Source organism: Echiichthys vipera, assembly GCF_963691815.1.
Source record: "Echiichthys vipera genome assembly, chromosome: 2".
In the NCBI taxonomy this organism is placed as follows: domain Eukaryota; kingdom Metazoa; phylum Chordata; class Actinopteri; order Perciformes; family Trachinidae; genus Echiichthys; species Echiichthys vipera.
In genome coordinates this window covers 1,250,452-1,274,171 of record NC_139827.1, presented here as the reverse complement: position 1 = coordinate 1,274,171, position 23,720 = coordinate 1,250,452, and the positions used below count along the sequence as shown (strand labels likewise).

General features: G+C 48.8%; 1 protein-coding gene across 1 annotated transcript in view; it reads right to left on the bottom strand.

Annotated features, from left to right (window-relative positions):
- Positions 1-23,720, bottom strand: part of LOC310960892 (striatin-like) — a 31,921-nt gene that overhangs the window by 2,646 nt on the left and 5,555 nt on the right. The window contains 15 exon segments of the mRNA XM_083932730.1: positions 5,894-5,995; positions 6,370-6,510; positions 7,113-7,280; positions 7,561-7,682; positions 8,602-8,649; positions 8,758-8,933; positions 10,238-10,374; positions 10,465-10,608; positions 11,913-12,023; positions 14,004-14,166; positions 14,235-14,370; positions 14,560-14,730; positions 18,882-18,966; positions 20,015-20,088; positions 21,754-21,857. Of these exon segments, the coding sequence (XP_083788856.1) occupies positions 5,894-5,995; positions 6,370-6,510; positions 7,113-7,280; positions 7,561-7,682; positions 8,602-8,649; positions 8,758-8,933; positions 10,238-10,374; positions 10,465-10,608; positions 11,913-12,023; positions 14,004-14,166; positions 14,235-14,370; positions 14,560-14,730; positions 18,882-18,966; positions 20,015-20,088; positions 21,754-21,857 (1,882 nt within the window).

The following is a 23,720-nucleotide window of genomic DNA, read 5'->3' as shown; positions in this document are numbered from 1 at the left end:
TTCAGTTCAGAACACGAGAAAAACAGTTTCATCAGCGACGACGAGAAAATATGAAAAATTACAGATTAAAGGATTTTATCTCCACTTTTCATCGACTTTGTAAACTTTATATTTGTAATTATTTTATTAAAAACTAACAAAATCGTCTGTTTTCTTTGTGGGTTATGGTGTTTGTGGTGGTGACGGTGTTGTTGTTTTTTGTGGTGTTGTTGTTCATGTTGTTTTTTTTGCTGTTGGTCTTGTTATTGGTGGTAGTGTTGTTGTTGTTGGTGGTAGTGTTGTTGTTGTTGTTGGTGGTGGTGGTGACGCTGTTGTTGGGGTAGTGTTGTAAGTGGTAGTGTTGGTGTTGTTGGTGGTAGTGTTGGTGTTGTTGTTGGTAGTGTTGGTGTTGTTGGTGGTAGTGTTGTTGTTGTTGGTGGTAGTGTTGGTGTTGTTGTTGGTAGTGTTGGTGTTGTTGGTGGTAGTGTTGTTGTTGTTGGTGGTAGTGTTGGTGTTGTTGGTGGTAGTGTTGGTGTTGTTGTTGGTGGTGGTGGTGGTGACGCTGTTGTTGGGGTAGTGTTGTAAGTGGTAGTGTTGGTGTTGTTGGTGGTAGTGTTGGTGTTGTTGTTGGTAGTGTTGGTGTTGTTGGTGGTAGTGTTGTTGTTGTTGGTGGTAGTGTTGGTGTTGTTGTTGGTAGTGTTGGTGTTGTTGGTGGTAGTGTTGTTGTTGTTGGTGGTAGTGTTGGTGTTGTTGGTGGTAGTGTTGGTGTTGTTGTTGGTGGTGGTGGTGGTGACGCTGTTGTTGGGGTAGTGTTGTAAGTGGTAGTGTTGGTGTTGTTGGTGGTAGTGTTGTTGTTGTTGGTGGTAGTGTTGGTGTTGTTGGTGGTAGTGTTGGTGTTGTTGGTGGTAGTGTTGTTGTTGTTGGTGGTGACGCTGTTGTTGGGGTAGTGTTGTAAGTGGTAGTGTTGGTGTTGTTGGTGGTAGTGTTGTTGTTGTTGGTGGTAGTGTTGGTGTTGTTGGTGGTAGTGTTGTTGTTATTGGTGGTAGTGTTGTTGTTGTTGTTGGTGGTGGTGACGCTGTTGTTGGGGTAGTGTTGTAAGTGGTAGTGTTGGTGTTGTTGGTGGTAGTGTTGTTGTTGTTGGTGGTAGTGTTGGTGTTGTTGGTGGTAGTGTTGTTGTTGTTGGTGGTAGTGTTGGTGTTGTTGGTGGTAGTGTTGGTGTTGTTGGTGGTGGTGGTGACGCTGTTGTTGGGGTAGTGTTGTAAGTGGTAGTGTTGGTGTTGTTGGTGGTAGTGTTGTTGTTGTTGGTGGTAGTGTTGGTGTTGTTGGTGGTAGTGTTGGTGTTGTTGGTGGTAGTGTTGTTGTTGTTGGTGGTGACGCTGTTGTTGGGGTAGTGTTGTAAGTGGTAGTGTTGGTGTTGTTGGTGGTAGTGTTGTTGTTGTTGGTGGTAGTGTTGTTGTTGTTGGTGGTAGTGTTGGTGTTGTTGGTGGTAGTGTTGTTGTTGTTGGTGGTAGTGTTGGTGTTGTTGTTGGTGGTGGTGACGCTGTTGTTGGGGTAGTGTTGTAAGTGGTAGTGTTGGTGTTGTTGGTGGTAGTGTTGGTGTTGTTGGTGGTAGTGTTGGTGTTGTTGGTGGTAGTGTTGTTGTTGGTGGTGGTGACGCTGTTGTTGGGGTAGTGTTGTAAGTGGTAGTGTTGGTGTTGTTGGTGGTAGTGTTGTTGTTGTTGGTGGTAGTGTTGGTGTTGTTGGTGGTAGTGTTGGTGTTGTTGGTGGTAGTGTTGTTGGTGGTGGTGGTGACGCTGTTGTTGGGGTAGTGTTGTTGGTGGTAGTGTTGGTGTTGTGGGTGGTAGTGTTGTTGTTGTTGTTGGTAGTGTTGGTGTTGGTAGTGTTGTTGTTGTTGTCGGTGGTGGGGGTGACGCTGTTGTTGTCGGTGGTGGGGGTGACGCTGTTGTTGTCGGTGGTGGGGGGTGACGCTGTTGTTGTCGGTGGTGGTGTTGTTGTTGGTGACTGTGTTGTTGTTGTTGTTAGTGTTGTTGATTTTGGTGTTGTTGTAGTCGTTGTTAGCGTGTTGTTGGTGTTAGTGGTGGTCTTGTTGTTGCTTTAGGTGTTTTTGCTGTTGTTGTCGGTGGTGGTGGCGACGGTGTTGATGGTGTTCTTGTTGGTAGTGTTGTTGTTGTTGGTGGTGTTGTTGTTGGTGTACTTGTTGCCAGTGGTGTTGTTGTCGGTGATGGTGTTGTTGGTGTTGTTGTTGTTGTTGGTGACGGTGTTGTTGTTGTTGTCGGTGACGGTGGAGAGAAGAAGAAGAAAGATTCCAGCTTTACTGAAATGTACCGAGAGTTTCCTGGTTCGATTTAGTCGCCACTTCCTGTTCCGTCCGCCGTCTCATCCAGAGGTTTGTTGGTTTCGGGACCCGGTCCAGCCAAAGTCCAACGTTCACGGTCACGATCTCCGCCACGCTCCGCCCGCCCGTCCTCCGAAGCTCCTCCCACGCTCCCCGCAGCTCTCACGGTCATACGACGAAGTGTTGTTGTTGTTGGTGGTAGTGTTGTTGTTGTTGTTGTTGGTGGTGGTGACGCTGTTGTTGGGGTAGTGTTGTAAGTGGTAGTGTTGGTGTTGTTGGTGGTAGTGTTGTTGTTGTTGGTGGTAGTGTTGGTGTTGTTGTTGGTAGTGTTGGTGTTGTTGGTGGTAGTGTTGTTGTTGTTGGTGGTAGTGTTGGTGTTGTTGGTGGTAGTGTTGGTGTTGTTGTTGGTGGTGGTGGTGGTGACGCTGTTGTTGGGGTAGTGTTGTAAGTGGTAGTGTTGGTGTTGTTGGTGGTAGTGTTGTTGTTGTTGGTGGTAGTGTTGGTGTTGTTGGTGGTAGTGTTGGTGTTGTTGTTGGTGGTGGTGGTGGTGACGCTGTTGTTGGGGTAGTGTTGTAAGTGGTAGTGTTGGTGTTGTTGGTGGTAGTGTTGTTGTTGTTGGTGGTAGTGTTGGTGTTGTTGGTGGTAGTGTTGGTGTTGTTGGTGGTAGTGTTGTTGTTGTTGGTGGTGACGCTGTTGTTGGGGTAGTGTTGTAAGTGGTAGTGTTGGTGTTGTTGGTGGTAGTGTTGTTGTTGGTGGTAGTGTTGGTGTTGTTGGTGGTAGTGTTGTTGTTGTTGGTGGTAGTGTTGTTGTTGTTGTTGGTGGTGGTGACGCTGTTGTTGGGGTAGTGTTGTTGGTGGTAGTGTTGGTGTTGTGGGTGGTAGTGTTGTTGTTGTTGTTGGAAGTGTTGGTGTTGTCGGTGGTAGTGTTGGTGTTGGTAGTGTTGTTGTTGTTGTCGGTGGTGGGGGTGACGCTGTTGTTGTCGGTGGTGGGGGTGACGCTGTTGTTGTCGGTGGTGGGGGTGACGCTGTTGTTGTCGGTGGTGGTGTTGTTGTTGGTGACTGTGTTGTTGTTGTTGTTAGTGTTGTTGATTTTGGTGTTGTTGTAGTCGTTGTTAGCGTGTTGTTGGTGTTAGTGGTGGTCTTGTTGTTGCTTTAGGTGTTTTTGCTGTTGTTGTCGGTGGTGGTGGCGACGGTGTTGATGGTGTTCTTGTTGGTAGTGTTGTTGTTGTTGGTGGTGTTGTTGTTGGTGTACTTGTTGCCAGTGGTGTTGTTGTCGGTGATGGTGTTGTTGGTGTTGTTGTTGTTGTTGGTGACGGTGTTGTTGTTGTTGTCGGTGACGGTGGAGAGAAGAAGAAGAAAGATTCCAGCTTTACTGAAATGTACCGAGAGTTTCCTGGTTCGATTTAGTCGCCACTTCCTGTTCCGTCCGCCGTCTCATCCAGAGGTTTGTTGGTTTCGGGACCCGGTCCAGCCAAAGTCCAACGTTCACGGTCACGATCTCCGCCACGCTCCGCCCGCCCGTCCTCCGAAGCTCCTCCCACGCTCCCCGCAGCTCTCACGGTCATACGACGAAGTGTTGTTGTTGTTGGTGGTAGTGTTGTTGTTGTTGTTGTTGGTGGTGGTGACGCTGTTGTTGGGGTAGTGTTGTAAGTGGTAGTGTTGGTGTTGTTGGTGGTAGTGTTGTTGTTGTTGGTGGTAGTGTTGGTGTTGTTGTTGGTAGTGTTGGTGTTGTTGGTGGTAGTGTTGTTGTTGTTGGTGGTAGTGTTGGTGGTAGTGTTGGTGTTGTGTTGGTGGTGGTGGTGGTGACGCTGTTGTTGGGGTAGTGTTGTAAGTGGTAGTGTTGGTGTTGTTGGTGGTAGTGTTGTTGTTGTTGGTGGTAGTGTTGGTGTTGTTGGTGGTAGTGTTGGTGTTGTTGTTGGTGGTGGTGACGCTGTTGTTGGGGTAGTGTTGTAAGTGGTAGTGTTGGTGTTGTTGGTGGTAGTGTTGTTGTTGTTGGTGGTAGTGTTGGTGTTGTTGGTGGTAGTGTTGTTGTTGTTGGTGGTGACGCTGTTGTTGGGGTAGTGTTGTAAGTGGTAGTGTTGGTGTTGTTGGTGGTAGTGTTGTTGTTGGTGGTAGTGTTGGTGTTGTTGGTGGTAGTGTTGTTGTTGTTGGTGGTAGTGTTGTTGTTGTTGTTGGTGGTGGTGACGCTGTTGTTGGGGTAGTGTTGTAAGTGGTAGTGTTGGTGTTGTTGGTGGTAGTGTTGTTGTTGTTGGTGGTAGTGTTGGTGTTGTTGGTGGTAGTGTTGTTGTTGTTGGTGGTAGTGTTGGTGTTGTTGGTGGTAGTGTTGGTGTTGTTGGTGGTGGTGGTGACGCTGTTGTTCGGGTAGTGTTGTAAGTGGTAGTGTTGGTGTTGTTGGTGGTAGTGTTGTTGTTGTTGGTGGTAGTGTTGGTGTTGTTGGTGGTAGTGTTGGTGTTGTTGGTGGTAGTGTTGTTGTTGTTGGTGGTGACGCTGTTGTTGGGGTAGTGTTGTAAGTGGTAGTGTTGGTGTTGTTGGTGGTAGTGTTGTTGTTGTTGGTGGTAGTGTTGGTGTTGTTGGTGGTAGTGTTGGTGTTGTTGGTGGTAGTGTTGGTGTTGTTGGTGGTAGTGTTGTTGTTGTTGGTGGTAGTGTTGGTGTTGTTGTTGGTGGTGGTGACGCTGTTGTTGGGGTAGTGTTGTAAGTGGTAGTGTTGGTGTTGTTGGTGGTAGTGTTGTTGTTGTTGGTGGTAGTGTTGGTGTTGTTGGTGGTAGTGTTGGTGTTGTTGGTGGTAGTGTTGTTGTTGGTGGTGGTGACGCTGTTGTTGGGGTAGTGTTGTAAGTGGTAGTGTTGGTGTTGTTGGTGGTAGTGTTGTTGTTGTTGGTGGTAGTGTTGGTGTTGTTGGTGGTAGTGTTGGTGTTGTTGGTGGTAGTGTTGGTGTTGTTGGTGGTAGTGTTGTTGTTGTTGGTGGTGGTGACGCTGTTGTTGGGGTAGTGTTGTAAGTGGTAGTGTTGGTGTTGTTGGTGGTAGTGTTGGTGTTGTTGGTGGTAGTGTTGTTGTTGTTGGTGGTGACGCTGTTGTTGGGGTAGTGTTGTTGGTGGTAGTGTTGGTGTTGTGGGTGGTAGTGTTGTTGTTGTTGTTGGTAGTGTTGGTGTTGTCGGTGGTAGTGTTGGTGTTGGTAGTGTTGTTGTTGTTGTCGGTGGTGGGGGTGACGCTGTTGTTGTCGGTGGTGGGGGTGACGCTGTTGTTGTCGGTGGTGGGGGTGACGCTGTTGTTGTCGGTGGTGGTGTTGTTGTTGGTGACTGTGTTGTTGTTGTTGTTAGTGTTGTTGATTTTGGTGTTGTTGTAGTCGTTGTTAGCGTGTTGTTGGTGTTAGTGGTGGTCTTGTTGTTGCTTTAGGTGTTTTTGCTGTTGTTGTCGGTGGTGGTGGCGACGGTGTTGATGGTGTTCTTGTTGGTAGTGTTGTTGTTGTTGGTGGTGTTGTTGTTGGTGTACTTGTTGCCAGTGGTGTTGTTGTCGGTGATGGTGTTGTTGGTGTTGTTGTTGTTGTCGGTGACGGTGTTGTTGTTGTTGTCGGTGACGGTGTTACCTGTGTTATTGTCAAAGAACTGGATGTGCCGGTCCTCTTGAGCGGTGATGGTGATGGGCAGCGTGGGATGACTCAGCACTCTGTTGATCTTACACGGAGCTTCTGCGGAGACGGACGAGAGAACGACAGCGTGAGACACTTCACACGGACGAGAGAACGACAACGTGAGACGTTTCACACGGACGAGAGAACGACAACGTGAGACATTTACCACGGACGAGAGAACGACAACGTGAGACGTTTCACACGGACGAGAGAACGACAACGTGAGACGTTTCACACGGACGAGAGAACGACAACGTGAGACGTTTCACACGGACGAGAGAACGACAACGTGAGACACTTCACACGGACGAGAGAACGACAACGTGAGACACTTCACACGGACGAGAGAGAGGACAGGAAGCCCGGACGATCGAGGTGCGTTTAGAGAGAGAGGACAGGAAACACGGACCGGGACGATGAGTCCGTCTCACCTGGAGGTCCGGACGACTCCAGCTTCAAAACCAGCTGCTGCGTCTCCATGTTGAAGAGTCCGATGTGTCCGCTGGTGAAGGACGTCACCATGTGAGCCGGCTCGCTGCTCACCAGGTCCACCGAGGTCGGCACTCCCAGCTCTGAGACACGGTCAGACGGACAGACAGACAGACGGAGAGACAGACAGACAGAGATGTTTAAAACTGCCATGAAACACTAAACAAGGAGGCGTGCACAGGGACAGCTAGGCATTCACTTCCTGTTTCAACATCTGCGGTCACTACGGAAACCGCAGACGCACTCAACTGAAAGTCGCCATTTCACAGTTCACAGAGTCAACTATTAAGGTAGAAATCCAGGAGAGATGCTAACAGCCGGACGTGGCTAACAGTGGTTAGCACCAATGGGCTCCTTCCACTGTAATGGACTTTACTATGAGAGGAGCTGGTACAGGGGCCAGTAGGTAAGTCTTTGCAACACTCTTTAATAAACTCTGGCTTCACTAACTACGCTGATGACGCTTTGTTTTGTGTGTAGGGACTCTTCTCATGCTGCTGCAGAGGTTTGCTGTTATTTTCAGCAGCATTAGTGGTTAAAAAAGACCTTTGAATGCCTTCACCGTGCTGCCCCGAGCTCATCACTGTGGTCCGGGGCTATAGCCTCAAGTTACCAGGTCCCACATAGTGCCTGGACGTGTGTGTGTGTGTGTGTGTGTGTGTGTGTGTGTGTATGATCATCTCACCTCCTCTCTCGTTGAAAACAGCGAGAGACGGCGAGGTGTCGGCGGCGTTCCACAGCCGGACCGTCCCGTCGGCGGAGCAGGAGAGGAGGCGCTGGTGGGCCGAGCTGTAGACCAGACCCCACACCGAGTCTGTGTGACCGCACAGCGCCCCCCGCAGGACAGAGGCCTCTGCACACACACACACACACACACACACACACACACACACACACACACACACACACACACACACACACACACACACACACACACACACACACACACACACACACACACACACACACACACACACACACACACACACACACACACACACACACACACACACACACACACACACACACACACACACACACACACACACACACACACACACACACACACACACACAAGGGTGAGGTCAATGGAAACACACTCTGAAGCGGCCGTCATCATTGGCGGAGCGTACCATATGAGTCGTAGGGGTCCACGTTGGGGTTGGGGGTGTTCCAGCTCTGGATGGTCCCGTCCACCCCCCCGCTGAAGCACTGCTCGCCGCTGGAGCTCATGGTGACGCACAGCACGGCGCCGCTGCAGGAGGGAGGCACACGTCTTTATCCATTTGCACTGAGTCACAAACTGTGGCAGTTTACTACAACATACGTTATTGTTTTTATTTTTTTGTATTTAAATATATATTTAAATGTATGTGTTAGGGGTGGAACGGTGCAACGTAGCGTCAGTCTTCATGCCCGCTGTCCTCTCTCGTTTCCGTCTCAGCGTTACGTCTCAGCACTACGTTTCAGCGTCAAGTCTCAGCGTTACGTCTAAGCGCTACGTCTCAACGCTTCGTCTACGCACTACGTCTCAACGCTACGTCTCAGCGCTACGTCTTAGCGTTATGTCTCACAGCTACGTCTCAGCGTTGCGTCTTGGCGCTACGTCTTAGCGCTACGTCTTAGCGTTATGTCTCACAGCTACGTCTCAGTGCTACGTCTTGGCGCTACGTCTTAGCGTTATGTCTCACAGCTACGTTTTAGCGCTTCATCTCAGCGCTACGTCTTAGCGTTATGTCTCACAGCTACGTCTCAGCGTTGCGTCTTGGCGCTACGTCTTAGCGTTATGTCTCACAGCTACGTCTCAGTGCTAGTTCTCAGCGCTACGTCTCAGTGCCATGTCTCAGCGTTACGTCTCAGCGCTACGTTTCAGTGCTAGTTCTCAGCGCTACGTCTCAGTGCCATGTCTCAGCGTTACGTCTCAACGCTACGTCTCAGCGCTACGTCTCAGCGCTACGTTTCAGCGCTACGTCTCAGCGCTACGTCTCAGCACTACTTCTCAGCGCTACGTCTCAGCGCTACGTTTCAGCGCTACGTCTCAGCGCTACGTCTCAGCGCTACGTCTCAGCGCTACGTCTCAGCGCTACGTCTCAGCGCTACGTCTCAGCGCTACGTCTCAGTGAGTGTTTAATAAATGTATAACAAACAGAGAACCTTTTCCAGCAGGACCTCACCTGTGCGCTCTGAACGTGTAGATGGGCTCCACGTCTAACGCAGCACACCTGGAGGAGAGAGATCAACAGGGAATAAACAGGTTTGTTTCTAATTCGCCTGTTTCGGGTCGATGCGGATCAAAGTGTATGAATCAGTGAGTTTTGTGTTAGACTCACTTCTTGGCGGGCGCCGTCTTCTGCAGGTTCCACAGTTTGAGGGTGTGGTCCTCGGAGGCGGTCACCAGGACGGGCTCCACCGGGTGGAAGGCCAGACTCCGCACCGAGTCAAAGTGGCTCCGCAGGGTGAACTTGGGGTTCCAGGTCTTCCTCAGGGCGTCCTGGTTGTTGGTGATCTGGAGGAGGGGCGGGTCTCTGTTACACTTTACTCTGGTTTAACATTTAAACCAGAACGACACGAATTTGACAAAACTGGAACAAAGATTTTGTACGAGAGACTAAAAAAGTCCTCGATGTTACGGAGAAAAAGCAAATTTAGATGTGACACAAACGGAAATCACAAATTAAAAGTATGAACTTCCTCTGATTGGGGGCTCGTCCGGATAATCTGATAAGAGATTCCTTGTTAAATAAATAACCTTATTTTACCAAAATCACATGGTTTTATGTTGTGTGCTCTTCTTCTTTACGAGCTGAGTCATGACTAAAGTGGGGGCTCGTCCGGATGATCTGATAAAAGCCTGAAATATGAAATAAGAAAAGTTTTAATGGAAAAACTGAAAGCTGTAGTCGGCCATTTTGGGAAACACATCTTTTTCTCTTTCTTTCAGAGTCTCATGTTCACGTTGAGACTGCGGCCTGTCAGTTAGCGTAGCTTAGCACAAAGATGCTAGCCTGGCTCTGTCCAAAGCTTCAGTCTGTTTCGTTTTAACGTAAAATAAAAGTGCGACACTAGAGGACGTCTCGTGAAACTCTCTGCGAGAAAACGTTGCGTGGTGCTGCCGGATCAGTGTCATGTTTTTAAGGGCGCCCTCCCACTGTGCCTCCGTCCCGTGCCCCGTGCTTTAGGGTCCTTGTCCCCCCCTCCAGGCCCGTTTGTACTCACACTACCTGGGCCTCGGAGAATGCTTCTTGCTGCCTATACGTCATCACGCCGTAACACGTCACACGCATTGATGACGTCATGGCGATGCGTGGCTTTGTTTCCAGATCTTTCCGTAGACCTCAGAGTTTTTGTGCGTCTTGTCGACTGTTTTTGAATCTTTTCATCGACCAAATCTGCAGTAAACACTCCACCTCCGCATCACACCAACGTGAACCTTTCACCGCCATTGTTTGAAATGTCCGCGCATGGTCCCTCCTTCTTTTTTCTACGTCCCAACAGGCGCACAGGAAATGACCTCCGAACCGCCGTAGGCCTCGTGCTGGTACACGTGCGCACGCTCGTGCTCGTACACGTGCAAACGTGCTTTACTAAAGCCCACCTCTCCCAAACGGGCCGTGGACGGCAAGCTGACCGCAGTTATGCGCGGAGCGGTTGCACTCACACTGGTCAAACCTTTACCTAAAAAACCTGTTTTGGCCGGTGCGGAGGGACAGTGGGAGTGCGCCCTAAGGGAAGTTTATCGTTGTAACAGGATGTTTTGAATGTTTTGAATGTTGTAAACACCTCTAGTCCTCGGGGAACGGTTTGACTCACGTCGTACGCCAGGCTCTCGGCCTCGTTGGCGACCGTCAGTCCGGCCAGTTCTCCCAGTCCCAGCTCGTTGGAGACCGCCTCGTCCACTCGGCCCAGTATGAACGACTTCCCCGACGACGGCAGGAAGGTCATCGCCTCTGACGGGACAAAACAGGCGGCTGCGTTAGAAACAAACATTATGAGAAGCGTGAGGAGACATGAGGAGGAGGCGGAGGAGGGCGGGTCACCGTCTTCGGGGCGTCCCACTTCGTGCTCGCTCAGTCTGGGAACGCTGGAGCGGGACGAGGGCGCCGCAGGAGGCTGCAGCGACGGGTGGTCCTCGGCATCACGCAGGTTAGCGAGCATGTCCTGCAGCTTAGAGCGGTTCGGTCCTGCAGGAGGAGAGAGACGAGGAGGAGGAGGAGAAGAGAGAGAGGGAGGAAGAGGAGAGAGAGAGAGGAAGAGGAGGAGGAGAGAGAGAGGGAGAGGAGGAGGGAGAAGAGGAGAAAAACAAACATCAGTGAAATGAGTTGAAATGGTCAAAAGAAGAAGAAGAGGAGGAGGAGAAGAAGGTGGAGGAGGAAGAAGAGGAGGAGGAGGAAGAAGTGGAAGAGGAGGAAGAAGAGGAGGAGGAGGAGGAGTCCGCAGTAAGTCCACGAGGCCCCTTTGAGGAGCGGATGAGTCCACAGGTGTCACATCATTTTCATCACTGCGTAACAGCGCCACCAAGTGGACGATCACCCTCAGGTTTCACCATGAGCCTCAGGGGAACGTGGGGCACGACTGAGCCCGGTTTCATGTGGATTGGACGAACTGTTGCAAAGTTTATGGTGTTTGGCTTAAATCTCAGGATATCGCAGGAACACGCGGATGTTTAAAGTCTCACAGCGAGAAACGATGTCATCAAAAACACACGGTACAGATGTGAATGATGTCATCACGGCGTCATAAAGCGCCGTAAACAAGAAAGGTCGCTAACATCAGGGGAGAGAGGACGCAACACTGTGGGTCTCTACCGCAGCCGAGCCGCGCTGCTCAGACGTTGGTGACTCCCACTGTGCCTCCGTGCCGTGCCCCAGCACGTTTCACGGCTAAAGTCTGGTTCCTTTGACCAGTGTGAGTGCAACCGTACCACGTCTAGGAGCGGCACGCTTGCCGTCCACGGCCCGTTTGGGAGAGGTGGGCTTTAGTAAAGCACGTTTGCACGTGTACGAGCACGAGCGTGCGCACGTGTACGAGCACGAGGCCTACGGCGGTTCTGAGGTCATTTCCTGTTTCCTGTTGGGACGTAGAAAAAAGAAGGAGGGACCATGCGCGGACATTTAAAACAATGGCGGCGAAAGGTTCACGTTCACATATTTTGCATGGGGAAAGAAGCCTACGGTGCGTGGCTTAAATCTCAGGATACCGCAGGAACACGTGGATGTGACGCGGGAGCACGTTCATGTCGATTACAGCGCCGCCTGCTGCTGTCGCTCCTGGTGTGTGTAGCTCCTTCACAGCTGACCTCTGACACTGACTGTGTGTACGTGCACGACGTGTCGCTCTTTGCGGATAGAAAAACTGTCTGTCAGTGACACATGGGACAGTAACGCGCCGCACCACCCTGAACACAAGAGCGACAGAAACACAACAACAGACAGAGAGAGAGAAGTGAAAGCAGGGTGAGGGGAGAGGATTCAGGGTCAGGACTTACTCTTTACCCCCTTCTTGCCCTTGCGCTCCTTCCTGTACTGCTCCTTGAGCTGGGCTATCAGTCCCTGATCCACGTCCCAGGCCAGCTCCCCCACAGGAGACTCGTCCTTCTCTGCAGGAGGAGAGGAGGAGAGGAGGAGAGGAGGAGGAGGAGGAGAGGAGGAGAGGAGAGGGGGAGGAGAGGAGGAGGAGAGGAGGAGGAGGAGAGGAGGAGAGGAGGAGGAGGAGGAGAGGAGAGGAGGAGAGGAGAGGAGAGGAGGAGAAGAAGAGGAGGAGGAGAGGAGGAGAGGAGGAGGAGGTGAGGAGGAGAGGGAGGAGGAGAGGAGGAGAGGAGGAGGAGAGGAGGAGGAGGAGAGGAGAGGAGGGGAGGAGAGGAGGGGAGGAGGAGGAGGAGGAGAGGGAGGAGGAGGAGGAGGAGAGGAGGAGGAGAGGAGGAGGAGGGGAGGAGGAGGAGAGGAGGGGAGGAGGAGGAGGAGAGGAGGAGAGGGAGGAGGAGGAGAGGAGGAGAGGAGGAGGAGAGGAGGAGGAGAGAAGGAGAGGAGGAGAGGAAGAGAGGAAGAGGAGGAGAGGAGGAGGAGGAGAGGAGGAGAGGAAGAGAGGAAGAGGAGGAAGGAGGAGTAGAAACCTGTTAAAGTGTCTGGATGCAGAACATTTACACCTTTACACTGACGATGATGAGGAGGAGGAAGGAGCTTCCATCATTTCAGTCCACGAGGCTCCGCCCTCACACGCCAGAGTGCACGTGAAATACTGAGTATTTAAAGTGCACGTGAAATACTGAATATTTAAAGTGCACGTGAAATACTGAGTATTTAAAGTGCACGTGAAATAAACGATGTCATCAAAAACACGCAGTACAGATGTGAATGATGTCATCACGGCGTCATAAAGCGCCGTAAACAAGATGGCGTCAGGTGTGGAAGGTCGCTAACATCAGGGTTCTGCCCCGCGGGGAGAGAGGACGCAACGCTCTGGGTCTGGTGACTCTAATGGGCGCCCTCCCGCTGTGCCTCCGTCCCGTGCTCCAGCACGTGTCACGGCTAAAGTCTGGTTCCTTTGACCAGTGTGAGTGCAACCGTACCACTTCTAGGAGCGGCACGCTTGCCGTCCACGGCCCGTTTGGGAGAGGTGGGCTTTAGTAAAGCACGTTTGCACATTTGCATCTATTTTTAGTCATTTTGCATCTTTTTGTGGTGGTTTTGCATCTATTTTTAGTCATTTTGCATCTTTTTGTGCTGGTTTTGCTTCTATTTTCAGTCATTTTGCATCTTTTTGTGCTGGTTTTGCATCTATTTTTAGTCATTTTGCATCTTTTTGTGCTGGTTTTGCATCTATTTTTAGTCATTTTGCATCTTTTTGTGCTGGTTTTGCATCTATTTTTAGTCATTTTGCATCTTTTTGTGCTGATTTTGCATCTGTTTTTTTCTGTGTGTGTTTTGTGTTTATAGTTGAATCACCTGTAAAAATCATCCCCCACTAACATCGGTGACTAACTGCGCTCTCGTTGTGCTGATGTCAGCGCTGCTCGCCGCTGAAACGGTGATAAAAATAAACACAGACGGTCAGAGTGCACTTGAGGGGGCGTCACCGTAACTAACGGCTCTCATCGTCCTGGTCCTGAAGCCCGGGGCGAGCGCGGCGCTGGGTCGTGGAGGTGGCGTGGGTGAAATGTGTTTCATAACCAAACAGAGAGGTTTTTTAAAGTGATGATTGTTTCACGGCTCAGGATGAAGAGAGACTGCGTGGGGGTGATGTTTGTCATCGGCCGTGTGACGCCGGCTGCGTTGCTAGGAAACAGCAGAAACAGAGGGGTTGGGTGTGATCTGCGGGGGCGGCCGGGTCGCCAGATGGGACCTTTATTATGAGTGTTGAGTTTTAAACACATAGACGGGAGATGCGTCCGTGCGAGAGCAACCGTGTGCTGCCACTCACAAACCTTTTCCTTTCAAAATAAGAGTTCTGTTAAAGTTTAAAAGCTGCAGACACGTCAACGTAAAGCTCAACAACTCCACTCCAACGCTTTTCTAACGGGTAAGGACGTTATCTGGAATAGAAGACAGGAAGACACCTAATGGATCTAAACCCATCTCACCCCACTCCCCGCTGTCCTCCCCACTCCTGGACTCAGGCGACCCGTCCAGCTCGTCCGGACTCGCCAAGAAATCAAACCCCTTCAGAGCCTCCTCCGTGTCGGGGTCGTCGCTGAGGTCAGAGGTCGTAGACGACGGCGTGGACGACGGTTTCTTCCTCACCATCTGGAAAAAGACGCAGGAATGAGGAAGTCGTAGTGTTTGAGACTAAAGTCGTAGAGTTAAAGTCTTACTGTAGCGAGGTCTGAGATGGTCTTGTCCCTTCCTTCGCTGTCCTCCTCCTCGTCCTCGTCGCTGAACTCCGCCGCGGCGCTCTCAATGAACTTAAAGGCCTCCAACACAGCAGCCGAGTCGGACATGTCGGGTTTACTGAAGGGAGAGAAGGAAGAGACGAGGTCAGGTCGGGAGGAACGAAGACGTGAGGAAGAGACGCGAGCGAGGGAAGCGAGGAGACAAGGAAAGCACCCAGTGGAGCGGTTTCCCTTCCAACATGGCCGCCTGTGACCAACAGCTGTCCTGTGATATAGTCTGTGACATGAAAGCGGTCTGATCCTGTACCTGAGCATGCCGCTGTCCTTCAGGGACGACGGTTCGGTGCCGTTGACCATGGGCTCGGCTCTCGTCTCTGGACGTTTGTCTCCTGACTCTCCGGTCAGACCGAGCAGCGCTCTCACCCTCTGAGACTTCACATCCAGGATGGTGTCTGTGTATCCGACCTCCTGCAGGTACCTGAGGGGGGACGGGGACAAGAGACACAGAGACATGAGATGAGACACAAGAGACAAGAGACGAGAGACAAGAGACGGGAGACAAGAGACGAGAGACCAGAGACGGGAGACGAGAGGCGTGAACGGGAGACAAGAGTCATGACATGAGACACAGGAGACGAGAGACAAGAGACGGGAGATTAAAGATGAGACTCAAGAGACGAGAGACAGGAGACAGGAGACGAGAGACAAAGACAAGGGACATGAGACACAAGAGACGAGAGACAGGAGACAAGAGACGATACACGAGAGATGAGACACAAGAGACAAGAGACGAGAGACAAGAGACAAAGATTCAAGAGACGAGAGACAGGAGATGAGAGACGGGAGACGAGAGATGAGACATGAGACAAGAGACCAGAGATGAGAGACAAAGACCAGAGACGAGAGACACAGAGACATGAGACGATACACGAGAGATGAGACACAAGAGACAAAGACAAGAGATGAGAGACCGGTCAGAGTCAGTGTGGTTCAGCACGTCGTCCTAGAACTGGAGTTAGATCCAGGTAACTACTGCATCTCTCCACCAGACAGTAAACATCAGAGCTCCTACAGTTCTTACCGTCGTGTTTCAGACTAAAATCGTAGTATTTCAACACCAAAAGTTGTAGTATTTGAGACCAAAAGTCATAGTATTTGTATGTTATGTAACCATGGTTATGGCAAAATCAGCGAATCCTGACTCTGTTCAAACCCTCTGAAACCACTCGGCACGAACACACAACCCATTGACCTTCTCTGCCTTCTCCAAATGTCCCAGTGCCCCTGAACGCCTCGCTTCACTCTGTGCCTCGCTGTACCCGCTGAGCTGCACACAACACCACAGTTATATCAACGGAGCGCCGTCCTTAAAGGGCCACGCCACCACGTTTGGGACCGTTAGCCTCGGTCATTCTGTCCTCCCTGTGATCTGCTCCTGAGGAAAAACCGAATACCTGAAAGGAAGTCGGGGTTTGCTCAGACGACAGTGATCGTTTCGATGCCCGGTAAAGTCGTAGTATTTCAAGACTAAAGTCGTAGTATTTTGAGGCTAAAAGTCGTAGTATTTTGAGGCTAAAGTCGTAGCGTTTCAGACTAAAGTCGTAGTGTTTCAGACTAAAGTCGTAGAGTTTCAGACTAAAGTCGTAGTGTTTCAGACTAAAGTCGTAGTGTTTCAGACTAAAGTCGTAGTGTTTCAGACTAAAGTCGTAGTGTTTCAGACTAAAGTCGTAGAGTTTCAGACTAAAGTCGTAGTGTTTCAGACTAAAGTCGTAGTGTTTCAGACTAAAGTCGTAGAGTTTCAGACTAAAGTCGTAGTGTTTCAGACTAAAGTTGTAGTGTTTCAGACTAAAGTCGTAGAGTTTCAGACTAAAGCCGTAGCGTTTCAGACTAAAGTCGTAGTGTTTCAGACTAAAGTCGTAGCGTTTCAGACTAAAGTCGTAGTGTTTCAGACTAAAGTCGTAGAGTTTCAGACTAAAGTCGTAGTGTTTCAGACTAAAGTCGTAGTATTTTAAGACTAAAGTCGTAGTATTTTGAGGCTAAAGTCGTAGTATTTCAGACTAAAGTCGTAGTATTTTAAGACTAAAGTCGTAGTATTTTGAGGCTAAAGTCGTAGTATTTTGAGGCTAAAGTCGTAGTATTTCAGACTAAAGTCGTAGTATTTTAAGACTAAAGTCGTAGTATTTTGAGACTAAAGTCGTAGTATTTCAGGACTAAAGTCGTAGTATTTTGAGGCTAAAAGTCGTAGTATTTCAGACTACAGTCGTAGTATTTTTGAGACTAATAGTCGCAGTATTTTGAGGCTAAAAGTCGTAGTATTTTGACTCTAAAAGTCGTAGTATTTTGAGGCTAAAAGTCGTAGTATTTCAAGACTAAAAGTCGTAGTAATTTGAGACTAATAGTCGTAGTAATTTCAGACTAAAGTCGTAGTGTTTTGAGACTAAAAGTCGTAGTATTTCGAGACTAAAGTCGTAGTATTTTGAGACTAAAAGTCGTAGTATTTCAAGACTAAAAGTCGTAGTATTTCAAGACTAAAAGTCGTAGTAATTTGAGACTAATAGTCGTAGTAATTTCAGACTAAAGTCGTAGTATTTTCGAGACTAAAGTCGTAGTATTTTGAGACTAAAAGTCGTAGTATTTCAAGACTAAAAGTCGTAGTAATTTGAGACTAATAGTCGTAGTAATTTCAGACTAAAGTCGTAGTATTTTGAGACTAAAAGTCGTAGTATTTCAAGACTAAAAGTCGTAGTAATTTGAGACTAAAAGTCGTAGTATTTTGAGGCTAAAGTCGTAGTGTTTCAGACTAAAGTCGTAGTGTTTCAGACTAAAGTCGTAGAGTTTCAGACTAAAGTCGTAGTGTTTCAGACTAAAGTCGTAGTGTTTCAGACTAAAGTCGTAGTGTTTCAGACTAAAGTCGTAGAGTTTCAGACTAAAGTCGTAGTATTTTAAGACTAAAGTCGTAGTATTTTGAGGCTAAAGTCGTAGTATTTTGAGGCTAAAGTCGTAGTAATTTGAGACTAAAGTCGTAGTATTTCGAGGCTAAAGTCGTAGTATTTCAGGACTAAAGTCGTAGTATTTTGAGACTAAAGTCGTAGTATTTCAGACTAAAGTCGTAGTATTTTAAGACTAAAGTCGTAGTATTTTGAGGCTAAAGTCGTAGTATTTTGAGGCTAAAGTCGTAGTAATTTGAGACTAAAGTCGTAGTATTTCAGGACTAAAGTCGTAGTATTTTGAGGCTAAAAGTCGTAGTATTTCAGACTAAAGTCGTAGTATTTTTGAGACTAATAGTCGCAGTATTTTGAGGCTAAAAGTCGTAGTATTTCAAGACTAAAAGTCGTAGTATTTCAAGACTAAAAGTCGTAGTAATTTGAGACTAATAGTCGTAGTAATTTCAGACTAAAGTCGTAGTATTTTCGAGACTAAAGTCGTAGTGTTTCAGACTAAAGTCGTAGTATTTTGAGACTAAAAGTCGTAGTATTTCGAGACTAAAGTCGTAGTATTTTGAGACTAAAAGTCGTAGTATTTCAAGACTAAAAGTCGTAGTATTTCAAGACTAAAAGTCGTAGTAATTTGAGACTAATAGTCGTAGTAATTTCAGACTAAAGTCGTAGTATTTTCGAGACTAAAGTCGTAGTATTTTGAGACTAAAAGTCGTAGTATTTCGAGACTAAAAGTCGTAGTATTTTGAGACCAAAAGTCGTAGTATTTTGAGACTAAAGTCGTAGTATTTCGAGACCGAAAGTCGCAGTTTTTCGAGACTAAAGTCGTAATATTTAGAGACTAAAGACCAATTTTCTGCTGATTTGGAGCTTTTGGTAGAAAGAATAATAGAAGCTCACAAATGTCCCACGCTTCCAACACCTGAGTAAATAAGTAACTGTACCTTCACCCTGTGGGACAGCGACACACAGTCCTGACAGCAGCGTCTCATCCGGAGCTTCTCTCCCGAGTGCACGGAGCTTTTAATTCTGAATGACATCCACTGTGTTTGTTCACAGAGAGAGAGAGAGAGAGGAAGGTCGGCCTCCCTCCCTCTGTACCAGCCTCTGCGATCGCAGGAGGCCTGGACACAATCCTCCATTCACTGTCCGCACACAGCCGCCGCTGACACACACACACACACGCTCCCTCAACGGTCTTTAACCACTAATGCTGCTGAAAATAACAGCAAACCTCTGCAGCAGCATGAGAAGAGTCCCTACACACAACAAAGCGTCATCAGCGTAGTTAGTGAAGCCAGAGTTTATTAAAGAGTGTTTTAAAGACTTACCTACTGGCCCCTGTACCAGCTCCTCTCATAGTAAAGTCCATTACAGTGGAAGGAGCCCATTGGTGCTTTGTTGTGTTTGTAGGGACTCTTCTCATGCTGCTGCAGAGGTCTGCTGTTATTTTCAGCAGCATTAGTGGTTAAAAAAGACCTTTGAATGCCTTCACCGTGCTGCCCCGAGCTAACCACTGTTAGCCACGTCAGGCTGTTAGCATCTCTCCTGGATTTCTACCTTAATTAAAAACTGTCTCCATGGTTACTGATGATTAAAGTGCAGAAAAAGTGAATAATGAGTAAATTAGTGTTAACGTGTGTGTGTGTGTGTGTGTGTGTGTGTGTGTGTGTGTGTGTGTGTGTGAACTCACTGTCTGAGCAGCTGGCGTCCTTGTTTCCAGCTGAGCTGATGGCTGCTGTTCGGAGGACTGGGAGCCTCGCTGTCATTCCCCTCATCTGTGTGTGTGTGTGTGTGAGTGTGAGTGTGAGTGTGAGTGTGAGTGTGAGTGTGAGTGTGAGTGTGTGTGTGTGTGTGTGTGTGTGTGTGTGTGTGTGTGTGTGTGTGTGTGTGAGAGAGAGAGAGACAGTTAACAACATGTTTCTATCCACTCATTCATCCAGACACACTTTTCCCCAGACACGTCCTCCAGCTCCTCCTGGGAGGTCCTGACATGCCCCCAGAAGGGATATATAACCCCCACCCCCTCCCGAGACAAGTCTAGAATAATCCACAGGGAGGCGTCCAAGAGGCGTCCTGATGCTGCAGCAGCTCAACACAGAACTCAGACGGATGTAAGGGCGCACTCCCACTGTGCCTCTGTACCGTGCCCCAGCACGTGTCACGGCTAAAGTCTGGTTCCTTTGACCAGTGTGAGTGCAACCGTACCACGTCTAGGAGCGGCACGCTTGCCGTCCACGGCCCGTTTGGGAGAGGTGGGCTTTAGTAAAGCATGTTTGCACGTGTACGAGCACGAGCGTGCGCACGTGTACGAGCACGAGGCCTACGGCGGTTCTGAGGTCATTTCCTGTGCGCCTGTTGGGACGTAGAAAAAAGAAGGAGGGACCATGCGCGGACATTTCAAACAATGGCGGTGAAAGGTTCACGTTGGTGTGATGCGGAGGTGGAGTGTTTACTGCAGATTTGGTCGATGAAAAGATTCAAAAACAGTCGACAAGACGCATAAAAACTCCGAGGTCTACGGAAAGATCTGGAAACAAAGCCACGCATCGCCATGACGTCATCAATGCGTGTGACGTGTTACGGCGTGATGACGTATAGGCAGCAAGAAGCATTCTCCGAGGCCCAGGTAGTGTGAGTACAAACGGGCCTGGAGGGGGGGACAAGGACCCTAAAGCACGGGGCACGGGAGGGAGGCACAGTGGGAGGGCGCCCTAAATGAGAGGAGAGGACGTATCAAAGCTCCAGGAAGACGCCAAAGCAACAGACCAGCTGCACCTGAACGTTCAAACGCAGGAGCAGAATATCACAGAGGCTTTGTTTTACCTGAGTCATAACTCGGCGGTTTGATCTCTCCCTGGGTCAGGTCTGTTCCGTATTTCAGTTTGTGGTGTTTCGCCCTGAAGGAGACAAATCACGCTTTTATCACACTGAAGACATCTTTAGTATGCATTTGTCTTTGTCCTGCGTCCACGGACTACGGCCGCTTATTGTGTACGGTGTAGTGTGGTGTAGGGTGTAGTGTAGTGTAGTGTAGTGTAGTGTGTAGTGTAGTGTGTAGTGTAGGGTGTAGTGTAGTGTAGTGTAGGGTGTAGTGTAGTGTAGGGTGTAGTGTAGTGTAGTGTACTGTAGTGTAGTGTACTGTAGTGTAGGGTGTAGTGTAGTGTAGGGTGTAGTGTAGTGTAGGGTGTAGTGTAGTGTAGGGTGTAGTGTAGTGTAGTGTAGGGTGTAGTGTAGTGTAGGGTGTAGTGTAGTGTGTAGTGTATTGTAGGGTAGTGTGTAGTGTGTAGTGTAGTGTGTAGTGTATTGTAGGGTAGTGTGTAGTGTGTAGTGTAGGGTGTAGTGTAGTGTGTAGTGTATTGTAGGGTAGTGTGTAGTGTGTAGTGTAGTGTGTAGTGTATTGTAGGGTAGTGTGTAGTGTGTAGTGTAGGGTGTAGTGTAGTGTGTAGTGTAGTGTGTAGTGTAGTGTGTAGTGTAGGGTGTAGTGTAGTGTAGTGTAGGGTGTAGTGTAGTGTAGTGTGTAGTGTAGGGTGTAGTGTAGTGTGTAGTGTAGGGTGTAGTGTAGGGTGTAGTGTAGGGTGTAGTGTAGTGTAGTGTGTAGTGTAGTGTGTAGTGTGTAGTGTAGTGTAGTGTGTAGTGTAGTGTAGGGTGTAGTGTAGTGTAGTGTTGTGTGTAGTGTAGTGTAGTGTAGAGTAGTGTAGTGTAGGGTGTAGTGTAGTGTAGTGTTGTGTGTAGTGTAGTGTAGTGTAGTGTGTAGTGTAGTGTAGGGTGTAGTGTAGTGTAGTGTTGTGTGTAGTGTAGTGTAGTGTAGTGTAGTGTAGTGTAGTGTTGTGTGTAGTGTAGTGTAGTGTAGTGTAGTGTAGTGTGTAGTGTAGGGTGTAGTGTAGTGTAGGGTGTAGTGTAGTGTAGTGTAGTGTGTAGTGTAGGGTGTAGTGTAGTGTAGTGTAGTGTGTAGTGTAGTGTAGTGTGTAGTGTGCATAGTGTAGTGTGTAGTGTAGGGTGTAGTGTAGTGTAGTGTAGGGTGTAGTGTAGTGTGCACAGTGTGCGGTGTAGTTAAATGCATTAAAACACCAGTATGCTCCTTTAACGAACACTGAACCAAGTGAGTCATCGTGTCCTAAATGAAGTTCTCGCAGCTTTGATGTAATGGAAATGTGTTCATGTTGGTGTTAAGGGCTGTTTTTCTTTCCCACACTCTTCCAAACGCCTCACACACTCACACACACACACACACACACACACACACGCACACACGCACACACTCACACACTCACAGCGGCACACTGTGTGAACCCCGACGCCAGATTAGGACTCAGAGGATTAGCTGCTCTTTGAGGTGGACGGATCAATTCCACACCGATCGCATCCATCAATCAGAGTCACTGTGATTCAGTTCAACTCCCTGACACACACACACACACACACACACACACGCACACACACACACACACACACACACACACGCACACACGCACACACGCACACACGCACACACACACACACACACACACACACAGAGACACACACACACACACACACACAGAGACACACACACAGACACTCACCTCTCCTGTTTGAGGGCGTACTCCAGCATCTTGATCCGTCTCACCAGGTCTTTCTTCAGGTTCTCCTGACCCCGCTTCTCCCCCTGCAGGAAGGCGATCTGGGCCTGAGGGAGCAGAAGACACACCAGTGAAGACTTCCATCACATACGTCTGTGATCGCCACGGTCAACGTAAACGGGTTCTCTGGGTCCAGATGAACGTAAACGGGTTCTGTGGGTCCAGATGAACGTAAACGGGTTCTCTGGGTCCAGATGAACGTAAACGGGTTCTGTGGGTCCAGATGAACGTAAACGGGTTCTGTGGGTCCAGATGAACGTAAACGGGTTCTCTGGGTCCAGATGGATGTAAACGGGTCATAAAGGGTGTGTGTGTGAATGTAAACGGGTCATAAAGAGTGTGTGTGTGTGAATGTAAACGGTTCTAAAGAGTGTGTGTGTGAATGTAAACGGGTCATAAAGAGTGTGTGTGTGAATGTAAACGGGTCATAAAGGGTGTGTGTGTGAATGTAAACGGGTCATAAAGAGTGTGTGTGGGTCTCAGAGGGTGAAACACCAAAGTGCAGTTAATGACACGAAGCAAAACAAACAGACGAGATTAAAGAAAACCTCGGGGGGTCGATGAACAACTAAACATCTAATCTCCATTAGACGCGACGATGATGATGATGATGATGATGAAGATGATGATGATGAGAAACTAAAACAAATCACTGAATCAAAAGTGTTTTCCTTTGCTGTAATGATTTGCTGGATGATCCTCCGTGCGTCTCACTTCCCTCTGCTCTGCGCCTCAGCACAGTGACTTAAAACAGATGCAAAATGACTAAAAACAGATGCAAAATGACTAAAAACAGATGCAAAATGTCTAAAAACAGAAGCAAAATGACTAAAAACAGATGCAAAATGTCTAAAAACAGAAGCAAAATGACTAAAACTTAACGCTAAAGCTAAACATTTTTTTTCAGCATCTTTCACATTAAACACACGGTTCCTCGTGTGTCCGCTCAGCAGGCGTCCGACGCCCCAAAGCCTCCTGGGAAACAAGACTGAAGGGGACCATGTGAGCGTCCGTGCGTCTGATCCGTCCCCCCGCTCCTCTCAGACGTGGGAACAGACGTCACGTGACCGACCTCAGCTCGAGGTCAAATCACCCGTCAGAGTCAGAAACCAGCGAAGAAGAAGAAGCTCCAGTGTTTTATGTTTTTGTTGTTTAAATGATGAGAGAGGGGGGGGGGAGGGCGACGTGCAGCAAAGGGCCGCAGGTCGGAGTCGAACCCGCGGCCGCTGCCTCGAGGACCTTCAGCCTCTTTACACCTTGTCCTTGTCCCCCCCTCCAGGCCCGTTTGTACTCACACTACCTGGGCCTCGGAGAATGCTTCTTGCTGCCTATACGTCATCACGCCGTAACACGTCACACGCATTGATGACGTCATGGCGATGCGTGGCTTTGTTTCCAGATCTTTCCGTAGACCTCGGAGTTTTTGTGCGTCTTGTCGACTGTTTTTGAATCTTTTCATCGACCAAATCTGCAGTAAACACTCCACCTCCGCATCACACCAACGTGAACCTTTCACCGCCATTGTTTGAAATGTCCGCGCATGGTCCCTCCTTCTTTTTTCTACGTCCCAACAGGCGCACAGGAAATGACCTCAGAACCGCCGTAGGCCTCGTGCTCGTACACGTGCGCACGCTCGTGCTCGTACACGTGCAAACGTGCTTTACTAAAGCCCACCTCTCCCAAACGGGCCGTGGACGGCAAGCGTGCCGCTCCTAGACGTGGTACGGTTGCACTCACACTGGTCAAAGGAACCAGACTTTAGCAGTGACACGTGCTGGGGCACGGGACGGAGGCACAGTGGGAGGGCGCCCTTAGTTATTGTGAATACATTTTCAGTAATTCTGCATCTTTTATTTCCAGACGTGTAGCTCTGGAGAGAAAGTTTGCTGACGCCAGGAGAAATCTTGGCT